The sequence below is a fragment of the Cutaneotrichosporon cavernicola genome (assembly GCF_030864355.1).
Source record: "Cutaneotrichosporon cavernicola HIS019 DNA, chromosome: 6".
Lineage (NCBI taxonomy): Eukaryota > Fungi > Basidiomycota > Tremellomycetes > Trichosporonales > Trichosporonaceae > Cutaneotrichosporon > Cutaneotrichosporon cavernicola.
In genome coordinates this window covers 1025922-1040089 of record NC_083398.1, presented here as the reverse complement: position 1 = coordinate 1040089, position 14168 = coordinate 1025922, and the positions used below count along the sequence as shown (strand labels likewise).

At 59.1% G+C, this 14168-nt stretch overlaps 6 protein-coding genes across 6 annotated transcripts; 2 read left to right on the top strand and 4 right to left on the bottom strand.

The window, feature by feature from the left end:
- Window positions 1-313: 313 nt before the first annotated feature.
- CcaverHIS019_0604070 (uncharacterized protein) lies at window positions 314-1509 on the bottom strand (the record flags this gene model as incomplete). Its single annotated transcript, XM_060602861.1, has 4 exons — window positions 314-991; window positions 1101-1157; window positions 1192-1274; window positions 1383-1509. 4 exons carry the CDS (start codon window positions 1507-1509, stop codon window positions 314-316), a joined length of 945 nt encoding a protein of 314 aa, XP_060459213.1.
- A 258-nt stretch (window positions 1510-1767) lies between these two features.
- Window positions 1768-2902, bottom strand: CcaverHIS019_0604060 (uncharacterized protein; the record flags this gene model as incomplete). The annotated part of the gene is made up of 4 exons (XM_060602860.1): window positions 1768-2037; window positions 2072-2634; window positions 2693-2812; window positions 2848-2902. The coding sequence occupies 4 exons, from the start codon at window positions 2900-2902 to the stop codon at window positions 1768-1770; spliced, it is 1008 nt and encodes a 335-aa protein (XP_060459212.1).
- An 863-nt stretch (window positions 2903-3765) lies between these two features.
- CcaverHIS019_0604050 (uncharacterized protein) lies at window positions 3766-5269 on the bottom strand (the record flags this gene model as incomplete). The annotated part of the gene is made up of 3 exons (XM_060602859.1): window positions 3766-4701; window positions 4867-5053; window positions 5115-5269. The coding sequence occupies 3 exons, from the start codon at window positions 5267-5269 to the stop codon at window positions 3766-3768; spliced, it is 1278 nt and encodes a 425-aa protein (XP_060459211.1).
- Window positions 5270-6001: 732 nt separating this feature from the next.
- MCX1 (uncharacterized protein) lies at window positions 6002-8210 on the bottom strand (the record flags this gene model as incomplete). Its single annotated transcript, XM_060602858.1, has 10 exons — window positions 6002-6181; window positions 6219-6575; window positions 6612-6718; window positions 6751-7121; window positions 7158-7230; window positions 7266-7369; window positions 7405-7570; window positions 7697-7965; window positions 8005-8069; window positions 8118-8210. The coding sequence occupies 10 exons, from the start codon at window positions 8208-8210 to the stop codon at window positions 6002-6004; spliced, it is 1785 nt and encodes a 594-aa protein (XP_060459210.1).
- An 815-nt stretch (window positions 8211-9025) lies between these two features.
- CcaverHIS019_0604030 (uncharacterized protein) lies at window positions 9026-11200 on the top strand (the record flags this gene model as incomplete). The annotated part of the gene is made up of 10 exons (XM_060602857.1): window positions 9026-9117; window positions 9162-9172; window positions 9208-9455; window positions 9492-9609; window positions 9652-9838; window positions 9874-10042; window positions 10088-10180; window positions 10216-10400; window positions 10448-10773; window positions 10809-11200. 10 exons carry the CDS (start codon window positions 9026-9028, stop codon window positions 11198-11200), a joined length of 1821 nt encoding a protein of 606 aa, XP_060459209.1.
- Window positions 11201-11487: 287 nt separating this feature from the next.
- On the top strand, window positions 11488-14028 carry CcaverHIS019_0604020 (uncharacterized protein; the record flags this gene model as incomplete). The annotated part of the gene is made up of 3 exons (XM_060602856.1): window positions 11488-11522; window positions 11559-11699; window positions 11931-14028. 3 exons carry the CDS (start codon window positions 11488-11490, stop codon window positions 14026-14028), a joined length of 2274 nt encoding a protein of 757 aa, XP_060459208.1.
- Between the last annotated feature and the right edge of the window lie 140 nt (window positions 14029-14168).

Here is a 14168-nt window from a genome sequence, read left to right as displayed (position 1 = left end):
GCCCCGATGGTCCGCCCTGATGTCCGGCATAGCCCAGTGGGGTGAGTGTCGTAGTATATGAGTATGTGATCCGGTCTGCGAGACCGCGTGACAGAGTGGGATCAGTGTAAGCAAGAACAATCGGGCGAGTCCGACCAGATGACACTTCGACCTCAGTAGCCATTGTTAGGAGAAGCCCCTCCAGCATCAGCGTCATCTTCTCGGCAATGATCCCAGTCCACGAGAACCAGTTCGGGCCCGAGGCTGTGTGTGCCATGAGATAAACGCGGCCGCATAAGTATGGTTTCGCATTCAACCTCAGTACATGACATCTCTACTCGTCCGTGTCCATCTTCTCGTCGTCCTTGTTAGCCTCCGCCGGCTCAGTCTTGACCTCGCGCAGCGCAGCCAGGAACGAGCGGAGGTTCCAAGCCCCTCCTCCTCCCTGCACCCACGGCATCATGCTATCGGGGAGGGTACCGTTCCGCAGCGCCATCTCGAGGTCGTTGACAGCCGAGCGGAACTGAGGCGTGCCCACAACGCGCTTAAGCCCGCTGGCGGAAGCGGCGCTCTCGCCACCCGGCAGGCTCAGGTCGGGAGGCATGTTGGCGGCCATCTGGCCCGCGAGCTCGGGCTTTTCGGCCAGAAGGCGGTCGACCGTCTCGGGAGTTAGGATGTCGCCTAGGCTCGCGTCCTCGTCCTCAGGGATCGGGAGGTTGTTCTCGGCCCACTGGAAGAGGAGGCGGGCCATGTCACTGTCCTTCTTCCCCTGGCCCGTTGCCGAGGTAGAGGCCGAAGCCGCCGGGCCAGAGGTAGAGGCCGAGGTGGAAGCCAGAGCAGGCGACGAGGACGTGGTGGCCGCCGCGGTGGAGAGAGTGTCGCGCGGCTTGGCGCGATGCGAGTCGTTGATCGGCGCCGAGCCGGGGACGTACTCGGGGTCCTTGAGGAACTCGTCAATGTCGGTAGTGGCGCGCACATCGGCGTCCGCGAGCGTGCCGCTCTGCAGCCAGAACTTATGTCAGCAGAGTTGCTCGAGAAAACCAGCTGCGTTACATATTCTGGTAACCTGAATGTAGCTGGGCGGAGAGTTGGGTGGAGGCGAGCAAGGTGTGCAAACTCACAAAGTGCACCTGGTTCGAGCTGCTGAACTTGAGTGCAAACGAGCGACCGGTTGGGTCCTTATTGTCAGCTAGCACAAGCCTCCGAGCTCACAGCAGCAACGCGTTCAAAGGATGCCTCGCCCGGGAAGATGAGGAGCTCGTCCTCTGCGCACGAGGTGGCCTTGTTGCGCCAGACTGGGGTTAGCTTGATCTCATTCAATCGATTTAATCCATCACTCTTCTAGCCGCTCCCATCCTGGCAGATCCCTGCCCAAGTACTGACGGACAGCTCAGCTCACTCACCAAAGTTGACAATGCCCTGGTCGAGGTTGACCTCGATGATGCCCTTCTCGGGGAGGGGGTCAACCCACTTTGCGTTGTCGGAGCGGCGGAGGGAGCGACCGGCAGGGACGGCGATAACTGCAGCCATTGTTGTTATTGAAGAGAGGTAATTGTAGAGGTTGGGGTTTGGTATGTTCGAGGACGTCAGCGTCATGCGTGTAATGGGTCACGTGACGGACGTGTAGATTTGATTCCGCCCACAAGTGATCTTGACCCCTCACAATGTAACATGTGGGCTAGCTGGCAACTCGCTGCGCCCGCTGCGTTGGCTGCGCTGCCTCGTACAACTGCATCGCCAGTACAATTATGTATGCTAACACACTATTACGATCCAGCCGCAACAGAACTAGGTAATCGTGATGATCTCGCCGTGTGCATCGCGCAGCACGACGAGGTCGCACGGAATCGTTTCTCCCGTGTCCATGTACGTGAGGAGCGTTGGATCCAGTGGGTCGACCTTGATGACCATCTTCTCGACCCACTGCCGACCCAGCACAACATCAAAGTGCTGTTCCTCGGACAGCATGACATTGTGCACTGCTGTCCGGCTGCCAACAGTAATGGGAACGTTTCCGAGGATCTTGAGCCCCGTGTATCCGCCCATACCCGGTCCGTGCTGCCGTCAGATATCTGATGATAATGGATCTAACCTTCTTTGACAAGAGACCGTGGCGTACGGCAAACGCGCGTGAGAGGTAGATATTGCGGTACCCCGCCTTGAGGAGCATGCGGACATTGTCAACATTCCCGACCTTGCCAACGACGGTGCGTACGCCATTGTTGGCGTGAAACTCCTCAAACTGGCGCCGCTTCACGTCGCCGAGCGGCTCGGCGTTGTCGTCGCCCCACTTTGATCGCCGAGATGTGGTCGACCGCATCGAGCGCACGCTGCGTGCGCCGGCTGAGCGCGCGGGGTTCTTTTCTGCGTTCGGAATACACAGCGTCGTGCTCGCCACCACGCTGTCGTTTGCCACCTGCCGGGCCGAGTGGGAACGCGCGACGGATCCCGCCACCGAGCCGGCGTGCGAAGTCCGCCGGGCCTGGGCCCTGACCGTTGCCGTGCTCGGTGTGCGGTATGCTGGTGGGGCCACGATGCCGTTCGACCCCATTGGGTCTAGTGACGATGGCTGCACAACATGCAGCGTGATGCTCGGTGTGGGGTTGGTTTCAGAGTCGGAGCGGAAACGCGCAGTCACGATCGCAAGGTCGTCATCTGTCGTCAGATTGGCCGAGGTGAATCCACTTGCCATCTTCTAGTGCCCACCGGTCACCCTCAAACTCGTAGACCACGCCTGCGCCGTCAACACGGTGGCGCACGGCGTCGGCGTCGTGGGGCGACAGGCGTGCCTTTGCGATGATGCGCTCGATGAGTGTGATACAATCCTCATTCTCTGTGCGAGTTAGAACGGGCATTTCCGCAACCCACCCTTGGCAGCCAGTGCAAATGTCTTTGATGGAGAGTGGATGTTATAGATGAACATGGTGAAAGAGAGTGGGAATGGAATTGACAAGAGTGGGGGGAGTCGGCAGCGACGGAGGAGTAAGGACAGGCGACGTGGCCGAGGGCGGATAGAATGCAAAGGAAAGAGCAATGTTCTTGGAGAAGGATGTGAAAGAAGACGACGCGGGTGGGCGGAGGAGGATGACGCGTTGAATGAGTCGATAAATGAGAGAAAGGAGAAACTGAGTAGACGAGGTGAACGAGGTGGATGAGGGATGGAAATGAAACGACAAGGAGGATGATGGAATGTTAAGAGTTGGATGATGTTGCTACTTGTTGCTACTGGAGACCATTTTTGACAATAGTAGTAGTAATAGTAATAGTAGTAGTAATACTAGCCAAATGCGCTCCAAGGGCTGAAAGCATCCATCTTTCAGGGTTACGAACTGATGCCCTCTTTCCCCATGCTAGCCATGCTGCCATGATCCCATATCGCCTGAACCTGCATGGATCATAGGATCATAGGGCTAAAGGGCTATATAGGGCTACAATGCTCAATGCTCACTCAATGCTCAATATCATTCATCAATCCAATCCATGCAATCCATCTTGACCATTCCATTCCGACGTGCTCTCCCTCTCTATTCGCAGCCCCTACCCCTAGTTTGGTGGCTCCTTTAGTCTAGCACCTCTGCTCCATGCTCCAACCACCTCAACCCCGCCACACTGCGGGTTCTGCTACAACCGAGTCACATTTACCCGTCACGTCACGTCACATCCGGGGAGCGCGTCAACAATGACATCACATCACATGTCCAACCTCGTGACGTAACTGTCCTAGCTAGTCCCAGGTGCCTAAACAAATGTCCAAGATCTAGTCCACGTTGGTTGGCGTTTGCCACATCAGCGCTGCAGCAGCGGCTGCGTTGCGTCGAGGTCCCGCGACCCGCGCGAATCCCTCTGACGGGCCACGGCCGTGACCATCTGCTCGTGGGTCATGCTCACACGCCGATCATCCGTGTCGACCCAGCTGCGCGGGCGGTCGGGGATGCCAGCGCTCTGGCGCCGCCTCCCAGGGACGAGTGAGCGCATAGTAACTGGCGTGCCCGTCGTAACGAACTCGGCAACGTCGTCGTTTGCGTATCGTGGTGCTGGTTTGGCGGACACGGTGGGTTCCGAGACTAGGACCAGACTCGACGGGCGCGAGAGGCGGTCAAGGGAGGCGGCCGAGCGGTTGCGCGGCATCATTACCGGTGAATTCGGCGCACTCGTGCGCGAACTCGGGCGCATGGTCGGACTCGACGGCTCCGAATATGGGTCCGTGTAGCGTGCCGGGAAGGTTGACGCGATACCTGGCCCGCCGTACCCACTCGTCCGCTGGCCGGCGACTGGGCCAAGGACCTCCTGAGCGTCGTATGGAGTCGCGTTGCTCAGAGGGCTGAGGAACGGGTCGTTGACTGCTGACCCGTGGCGGGGAGGCCCGAACAGGATCGAATCCTCGAGCTCCATTTCCTCGTTGCGGCGCCGACTCTTACGGCACGCGTACCACCCGCCAATAATCAGGGCAAGACCGGCGATACTGCTCACGGACGCAATGGCGGCCACGGTGCCGGTGCTGAGGCCCTTGGTCGGCTCGTCATCTACGGTGGTGATGGTGGTAATGACAGCACCAGGGAGAACGATCGTCGTGGTCCGCCCTTGCTCGTCCGTTGTGGTGAGCTCTGTGGGTGGGGCAGTCGAGACCTTGGTCGTCGTCTTGACTTGCTTAGTTGGTTTGTCGGCATTCGCGGTCGTCTCAGCAGGGTCAGGTTTGGGGGTCGTGGGGCCCTTGCTGGCTGGCTGGGAGGAAGGGGGATCTGATACTTGGGGGGAAGGGTTGCTGGTGCTCTTGCTGGTGCTGGTGCTGGTGCTGGTGCTGGAAGGGGGTTCAAAGGTGGTGGAAGGAGAGTTGGAGGAGGAAGGGGTGATGGGGGTGGAAGTGCTCGAGCTTGAACCCGGACACACATCCGCGAATGCTGGACAGTTGGGGTCACACTCGACCTCACCGAGCGTATGTGAGTAGTCGGTGCCATTCAAGGTTAAGACAACCGATGCGACACTACCTGGGGCCATGCCGACATCCCAGGTACAAGAATCGCCGGTCTTGCTGACGGAACAGGAGCTCCCGGACCCAGCTGCGTCGACGACTTTGCTGTGGGTTAGGACTAAAGACTTGGGGTGTGGAGTGTAGGAGTAGTGGAAGACGGACTCACGCAGATACAACCGCACTTGCACCAGTCCAAGTGATGGTGCAGCGACTACAGACGGAGAGGCTGGGGTTGCATGCCAAGTTCCAACCTGTGGGTTCGGCGACGACCGCAGCCAAGAGTGCGAGGAAGAGGAGCGTGGGGCGCATGGGTGGGCGCATGGGTGGGCGTATGGGAGGGCGTTGTGAGCGTTGAGGGTGTTTGAGGAGCGAGGTGATACGTAGATATGCAGGTAATTGGGTAAAGGATAGTGAGTGATGTTTCGAGATGGGGCAAGGGCAGAAGAGGTGGAAGAGATCTCAAGGATCGAGAGAGATATGCACGACGATGATGATGAAAGGATTATCTTTCAACTGGCAACTTGCAACTGGGCAACCTATTACTTGAAGTGAGCTTGGACCCGGCGGCTGTGCTGACTTGTGTTGACCACACTGATCAAGGAATAGGATAGGGTTTTAGGTACTTTGGGTGCATGAGATGGCGTTCTCGCACTTTACATTCCACTTCTTATCCCTCATTATCCTTATCATCATCCTGTCAGCTGCAATGTAGGCAGGCCTGCAGACCTAGTGCAACACTGTTCCAAGACCATTAGAAGCAGGGTTTGTGGATCTGGAGCCCAGTTCAAGCTGCTCAGTCATATCGACGATTCTTCAATGATCAATCGAGGCATTTCAGTAGTGTTGATGCAAAGTTGAGAGGGGTGCAAGGTGCAGTTTTGTTCCGCACAGACATAAATAATGGGGCGAAACAACGCACAGACGTGCGCCACGTTTAAAGATACCCCATTATCCCAGGCCAACTCACTTGGCATCTTACCATCACCTCTCTCCTACACTATGCTTGATGCTTGCATTTCTTGGACAACGATTTACAACATGAAAGATGCTACTCTACCCGACCGCCTGCAACCGGTCCTCCTCGACAAAGATCTGCGGCCGCGATGGGCGCCGACGCAGGTCGTCCTCCTCCTCAATGACGCCCATCATTGCGTGCCGGTTCCCCCTCGAGAAGTACATGGCCGGCTCGCGGCGTTGCACGGCAGCCTGTGTAACGAGGCAGTAACGTACGCTCTGTCGTCAGTGTGAGTAGCGGTGAAAAAAAACTGACAGATCCGGGCACCTCGAACATGGCGTCAACAAGGACCTCCTCGAGCACGCCGCGGAGACCACGAGCGCCCCCCCCGCGATCAAGGCCCTCCTGCGCGATAGCCTGGAGTGCACGGCGTGTGAACACGAGTTCAGAGCCGTAGCGGTGGAAGAGAGCCTTGTACTGCTTGATGAGCGCGTTACGTGGCTCGGTCAGGATGCGGACCAAGTCGTCCACGGCCAACGGGTGGAGTGAAGACACGATGGGCAGGCGGCCTAAGAACTCTGGGATCAGGCCGTAGTCTTTGAGGTCGGCCATCGTCGGTTTGAGCGTGCCGGCGACCACGGGACTCGAGAGCGGCGCTCCAAAGCCGATCGACTGTGGATTAGCACGAGGAAGACCCTGCAAGCTCACTCCCTTGCCCAACCTGCGCTGGATGATGGGGTCGAGGCCGACGAACGCGCCGGACAGGATGAACAGAATGTTACTTGTGTCCACGACGTACGTGTCGCCCTTGTTAGCTGCGGTCAGCTTGCCCACGAGTCCATCTCACGCGGACCACCGCCGCTGAAACCGGGGAGACCGTCGCGCACCCCTTTCTTGCCCGGCGCGTTGCCGAAGGTGCGGTTCATCGGATTGTTGGGGTTCCACTCAGGAGCCTCGGGGAACGTCGACTCAGACTTGGGTGGGCTGGCTGGCCCAAGTGAGCTGTTCGAGTGCGCGGTGTGGGTGCTCGGGGAAGGCGGGTTTGAACCGATAGGAGCAGTCTTCGCGGAGAGCGTCACGGTTGTACCCTCGAGAATACGAAGCAGCGCTTGCTGGACACCTTCACCACCAACATCGCGACCTCCGCCCCACGTGCCGAGCTCGTTGCCACCACGGCGAGCGAGTTTGTCGACCTCGTCGATGTGCACAATGCCGACCCTGCATGTTAGCTTGGAGCAAACAAGTGAAGCTCACTCCGCACGCGCGACGTCGTAATCTGCTGCCTGAAGGAGCCGGAGGATACAGCTCTCCACGTCCTCGCCAACATCTCCGAGTTAGCGACTTGCCTCTCACTCCACTCACATCCTGCCTGCGTATACGTCGTTGCGTCACAGGAAACGAAGGGAACATCTAACGCCCGCGCGAGCGTCTTGGCCATCAATGTCTTGCCTGTACCTGTCGGCCCGCTCCCAGTCAGCTACCTTCCGTGGGCACAACTTACACAACAAGAACGTTGCTCTTCTCGACAGTGACGTCGAGGTCCTCTGGGAAAGGTCGCTGGCCCATGGCCTCGTTGAGTTCGTCGGCGCGTCGCGTGCGCGCATCCTCCTCAAGCTGCTTAGCTTCGCGCTTCTCGTCCTCGGCTTTGCGCTTCCGCATGCGCTCTTCTGTCTTTGAGTCTTTGTTCGCACTCGCGGCTTCGAGCGCCCGCCGCCCCGCCCGCGCCAGAAGCGTAGGGGGAGGGCGGCGCGACGAGAAGTAGCCGTTGGCCGCAGCTTCCCGTCAGCACTCACCTTTACCAGACGTACTGCTCCATTTCTCTTCGCGCACTAGGGTGTCATATGTGAGGGTGGGGTCTGCGCCATCCTCCGCTCCGACAATACGCGTGGCGTCGGGAATTCCGTTCGTCTTCTCGTAGTCGGCCTCAAACGACGCAGGCACCTGCACGTTGGCCTTGCTGTCGATGGCCGGAGAGACGGGTGCGGCCTCCGCCGGCTCCGCCGGCTCCGCTACGGTTACGGGGTTGATGCGAGGCTCGATCCGGCGGTAGTGATTGAAGACGCTGCGGTTAGGCACGGCTTGGAGGGAGAGGGAGACTCACGCCACCGACAAGACCTTCTTGGCCGCCTCCTGACCGATCACATACTGCGAGAGGTGGTTGAAGAGCTTATGCATCAGTAGGCTGGAGGTCGAGACTTGGGACGCGTTACTTACGTCTTTGGGCGACCTGGTGGGCGCAGCGGTCGAGTTGAGGCGCGCTGTGAGCTTGGGCCAGTGTCGCAGTCTAATACGCGCCCGCGACAGCATTATGCGAGTGGCGAGGGAAGATGCAAGCTACCTAGAGTCTAGAGTAGTCTGATCAAGACCAGATGGATATTTACTAGAGCGCTGGTACAATGGTGGGAAGAGAGTTGATGTGGAGTCGATGGGTTGTTGTCGTGAAGGAGGGAGGGAAGGGGGTTTGTGATCGAGTCGTTGGGTGGGCTGATCGGCTGGGAGTCTTGATCACTGACTGGTCATGCTGATTACAGTATGGTGGTACAGTGCACTGTACTGTACGGCGGGACTTGGGTTGGGGGACAAGGGGGGGGGGGGGGGGGGGGTGGCTGGAGAGTGGCGGGGAAAGCTGGGGTGCCTTGATCTCTTCCAACATCTTGCGGGGAAGTCGAGGCGGACAACTCCGTCACTAAAAGGAGAATAATCTGCCCCACGCCCTCCATTGACATCAACCGTGGGAAACCTTGATTCTATCCCTCATCCATCACGTGACATGCCCGAAAGCTCTCTCTCACCATGACAGCCCTCCATGGCCCCTCGGATGGCCGCCCACGGCCGATTGTGAGGACATCATCTCTCCTTGCTCCCTCCTCACTTGCCTTCACTCTTCACATCATACTCTTCTCCACCAGCCATCCTCATCTTCCATTACTCCTCACTGCGAGCTTGCGAGAACATCTATCCCCACATATTCTTGCTTGCCGCACAATCAAAGCCCCACTTACTCATATCTTCCCCCCACTTGATCCGACAGGCCGGTCTTTGCCGGACGCACTTGACCAAAACCTCCATCCACTCTGCTCGAGCTCCCACCACCACCACCACCAACGCTCTGAGCTAGCATCATGGCAGCACTGGCCGATCCCAGACGGACTGAGCCGCTGGATGTCTCCACGGACCTCAACAACCCCGACCGCAGCCGCCGCCGCGTCGCGTAGTGAGTAACCTCCACCTGCTGCGAAACAATACTGACACATTCAGCTTCTATGACCGTGTGTACACTGTATCTCCCCACAGCTGACCACAGACGATGTTGGCAACTACCACTTCTCCCTCCCACATCCCATGAAGCCGCACCGCATCCGCATGACGCACAATCTCGTCAGCAACTACGGTCTCTGCGATGAGCAAGAATACGACGCCCCGGACGAGGTGGGAGAGGGCGCGCGCGCCATCAACGACCCCACTGCCAGCATGGACGTGGAGATGCAAGAGGCTGCCAAATGGGAGCGTCGTATCATGAACGGGCCCCGAGGCAAGGCTATGCAGGTTTTTGTGAGTCTACGAGAATGAAGACGCTGACGGAGACAGAGGCCTCGCCGCGCAACCAAGACGGACATGACCAAGTTCCACACCGACGAGTATATTGACCTCCTGGAGGCTGTGACTCCTGAGACTGCTGAGGCGCTGACGGGCGGCGGTACGAGGTGTGAGTAGGCTGAATGTGTTCGAGAATGTAGCTAACATATAGGTCTCACCGGTGAGGACTGTCCTGCGTTCGAGGGTGTTTTCGAATTCTGCTCCATCTCTGCTGGTGGATCCCTCGGCGCCGCCGAGAAGCTTAACTCTGGCCATGCGGACGTGGCCGTCAACTGGGCAGGTGGCCTGCACCATGCGAAGAAGTCGGAGGCTAGTGGATTCTGCTACGTCAACGATATGTGGGTGGAAACGTTGGGATTGATACTGACGCCAGTGTCCTTGGCATTCTTGAGCTGCTCCGCATCCACCCGCGCGTGCTCTACATTGACGTCGACGTGCATCACGGCGATGGTGTGGAGGAGGCATTCTACACGACAGACCGCGTAATGACCTGCTCCTTTCACCGTTTCGGCCAGTTCTTCCCCGGCACGGGAGACGTTCGTGTGAGTGGATGACGGCTTTCCAATGTACGCCGCTGACAATCGCAGGACACAGGCATCAAGCGCGGCAAGGGCTACGCTGTCAACGTCCCGCTGCGCGATGGTATCACAGACGCCAACTACCACTCGGTGTTCAAGCCTGTGAGATCAGCAATGTGATCATCCACTAACAGCAGGTCATTAAGCAGATCATGGACACGTTCCGACCGGGCGCGGTCGTCTTGCAACTTGGCGCAGACTCGCTGTCCGGTGACAAGCTCGGTGGCTTTAACCTCACTCTTGAAGGTCACTCGATGTGTGCGCGCTACGTGCGCTCCTTCAACGTCCCTGTGATGATGGTTGGCGGTGGCGGTTACACCATGTGAGTGGCACCCAAATATCGTGTGCACACATAGCTGACGTCGACAGCAAGAACGTATCCAAGGCGTGGACCAAAGAGACCTCGATCATGTGTGGCGTCGAGCTGCCAGAAGATCTCCCCTTCAACCGCTACATGGAGTACTTTGGCCCAAGGTACAAGCTCGAGGTCCTTCCTACCAACGTGGATGACCACAACCCACCAGAGTTTATTGAGGCATTGAAGCGCCAGGTGTTTGAGAACCTGCGTGAGCTCCCTCATGCACCCAGTGTGCAGATGCGCGAGGTATCCAGCAAGCCGCTCTCCAGAGTTCTGGGTATCAGCAAGGACGAGGACGACGACGACCCGGACAACGAGCTCGACCAGCGCATTAGAAGTGAGTATGGACTTGTCGCAGCCTCTGACCAGCAGAAATATTCCGCCAGCGCAACGGCGGGGGCGAGGAGTCTGAATCTGACTCTGACTCGGATGTTGGAGCCCACGCTCACCGCAATCGGAGCCGGCGGCAAGGCGGTCTGTCCTTGCGTCCTAACCCACGCCCACGTGTCAATGGTTTCCCGTCGTCCAAGCGCCAGGCCTCAATGTCGCCAGACGGGAGCGAGCCAGACGGGCGTCGAAAGCGCACGTTCTTCTCATCGCGTGTCGGCGACGGGACGTGGGACCCGACGATGTTACTCAACGGCGGCAAGGCTCCTGAAGACGAGTTAGTCAACGGTGTCAAGCCCAAGTTATTCGGCGGTATTCCCGAGACATGGAACGTCGGGCGTACAAGTCGCGCAGGAAGCCCTATGAGCGTTACCTAGAAGCTTGGCTTTCGTGGATCATAGACATGTAGAGTACTGTAGTCATGTATAGTGTAGAAAACCAACCTCGTCGGATGGAGAGGAGCGCGCTACTTGATGCTCACGTAGTCAAGTTGGCTGATCGCGGAGAGGAGAGATTGGAGAGACAGGGCAGATGAGAAGTGCTAATGGGGGAACAAATAAGTTCTATCAGGCACCACCGAGTTGCCACCTATTTGTATCAACAATGATCTAGATATCCATAGTTATATCCCTTCATCAATTCATCTAACAAGCTCGCAAGCGCCATGTCTCAACAAGTCTGCCGAAACTGGTTGTCTGGGTAAGACAAATGTAGCCACTGCGCCACTGACAGCAGCAATTGCCGTTACGGCACCAGCTGCCGGTTCCAGCACCCACCACGGGGCTCGCAAGGCGGTTTTGGAGGTTTCTCAGCCGCCAACTCGCAGCCACTAGGCCAGCGCATGGCGGCTGCAGGCCAGTCAAAGTACCAGTTCAAGTGAGGATTGTTTGTTCCATTCATCTCATCTCCCTCCATCTACTGCTCCTGTTCTTCCCATCCGTCCACTGTGTTCAACCCTTGCTCCATGTTCGGTCATACTCCGACCTCGTCCTGGGCCACTACTCCGCAGCCCACTCCGAGATGGACTACTCCCTCCCGCACCACTCTTTCTGGGCACGAGTGGCGCAGTCCTTCCAACTCTAACCCCATTTATCCTCCTAACTTCAGCGACGACACGATCCGCCTCGAGCTGAGCGCCGAGCGACCGCAATGGCCCGCCTCCGTCTTCGGTGTGGCCAAGTACGAGCCCAACGTCCTCGGAACCGACGTCTCTCCTGAAGAGCTTCGCTGGAAGTCTGTCCAAGCCCTCAAGGCAAACAACGTGCAGTCGTATGTGCAAGAAGAAGCCAAGATCCTCGGCGACGCAAAGGCAGTACTCGACAATGCGCAGAGCAACATATCGCAAGTAACTAAAACCGCGGAGCGACTGCACGACGCGCGTTTCAAGGACGGGCAGGCTCCAGGCGGTCCGCGACCACCCGACTTCAACGAGGCTGCCGTGCTCTCTAACACTGGAGGGAGCGGCTTTGGCCAGAGTGCCTTTAGCGGAGGGAGTGGGAGTGGGAGCGGCTTTGGTGGAGGAACCGGCTTTGGTGGGAATACCGCAGCTGCTCCAAGTGCCTTTGGCAACTCAAGCTTCGGCCAGAAGCCAGCCGGGAGTGCGTTCGGCGCGCCGGCCGCTGGCAAGAGCGCATTTGGGAGCAGCTCGTTTGGGTCCAACTCTGGCTCTGGCACGTTTGGCACTCCAGCAGCGGGGAGCGCGTTCGGCGCGGCCAACGCGGGAGGAAGCGCTTTTGGGCAGAGCTCGTTCGGACAGAAGCCGGCCGGCTCATCATTCGGGAACAGCGCGTTTGGCTCCAGTCCGTCAATCAGCGCGTTTGGCTCGAGTGCGCAGGCTGGCTCTGGATTCGGCTCGACCTCGACTCCTCAAACTGGGTCAGCGTTCGGACAGAGCACATTTGGGCAAAAGCCTGCCGGGAGCGCGTTCGGCCAGAGCTCGTTCGGCCAGAACAACACGCAGGCCACCGGCTTCGGCGCATCGACCACGGCCCCAGCTCCTGGCTCCGGCTTCGGCCAGAGCGCATTCGGTAAGCCTGCGACTGTGACCACGGCTCCAGCCACTGGAGCAGGGTTCGGCCAGAGCGCGTTCGGTCAGTCGACACAGAGCTCGGCGTTCGGCCAGAGTTCGTTTGGCAAGCCGGCCACCGGCGCTTTTGGGAGCAACGCCTCAGGCGGATTTGCGGCCAACACTGGCGGCTTTGGCAGCAACACCGCGGCCCTGGCTACTGGATTCGGCAGTACCACTACGCCAGCGGCTGGTAGCGGCTTCGGGGGCAATAACACCACCGCTCCAGCCGCCACTAGCGCGTTTGGGAGCACCAACACGGCCGCTCCAGCCGCCGGCAGCGCCTTTGGCCAGTCAGGATTCGGCAAGCCTGCCACCACGAGCGCCTTCGGCCAGTCTGCGTTCGGCCAGTCCTCTGCATCTGCGCAGCCGCAGTCTGCGTTCGACCAGTCCTCCACAACGGCGCAGCCATCGGCTTTCGGTCAACCCTCGCAGCCCCAGTCCACCTTTGGGCAGCCCCCCACCCAGTCGGCGACGTCGGCCTTTGGCCAGCCCTCGCAGCCCCAATCCGCGTTTGGGCAGAGCGCGTTTGGCAAGCCCGCCACCTCGGCGTTTGGCGCCTCTACCAGTAGCTCCACGCCGGCCGCCACGACAAGTGCGTTTGGCTCCACGCCGGCCGCGACAGCAAGTGCGTTTGGCTCCACGCCGGCCGCGACAACAAGTGCGTTTGGCTCCACGCCGGCCGCGACAACAAGTGCGTTCGGCTCCACGCCGGCCGCCACGACAAGCGCGTTCGGCTCCACTGCGCCTACTACAAGCGCCTTTGGTGCATCGGCACCTGCCACAAGCGCATTTGGCCAGCCCTCAACGTCCACCACCAACAGTGCATTCGGCCAGCCGGCGGCCTCTGCGTCCACCACCAGCGCCTTCGGGCAACCCAAACCGACTGGGGCTAGTGCGTTCGGCGCATCATCGGCATTTGGCACCCCAGCCTCCGCCCCTGCCTTCAGCGGCTTCGGCAAGTCTGCCCAGACAACGAGCTCAGGCCCAGCCGGCTGGAGCTGGGACGACCCCTGGTCCGCCTTCCTACCGGGTGGGGAGGGCGCGCTCGACGACGCGCTCGACGCAGCATTCAAGGCCGTGTCGTTCGAGCTGGACGCGATTCCACTCGTACCCCCTCCGGTTGCGTTGCGGGGTTAGTGTAGTATAGCATCTAGCACATAGTGTCTGTATGTTGTGAGGTGATTATGAGGTCTGATAGAGATATCAACTGCGTCGTTCGCTGGGGAACTGGAGAAGCTGTTTCTGTGATGAAGTGAGGGCTGGGGGACTGGTGCCTC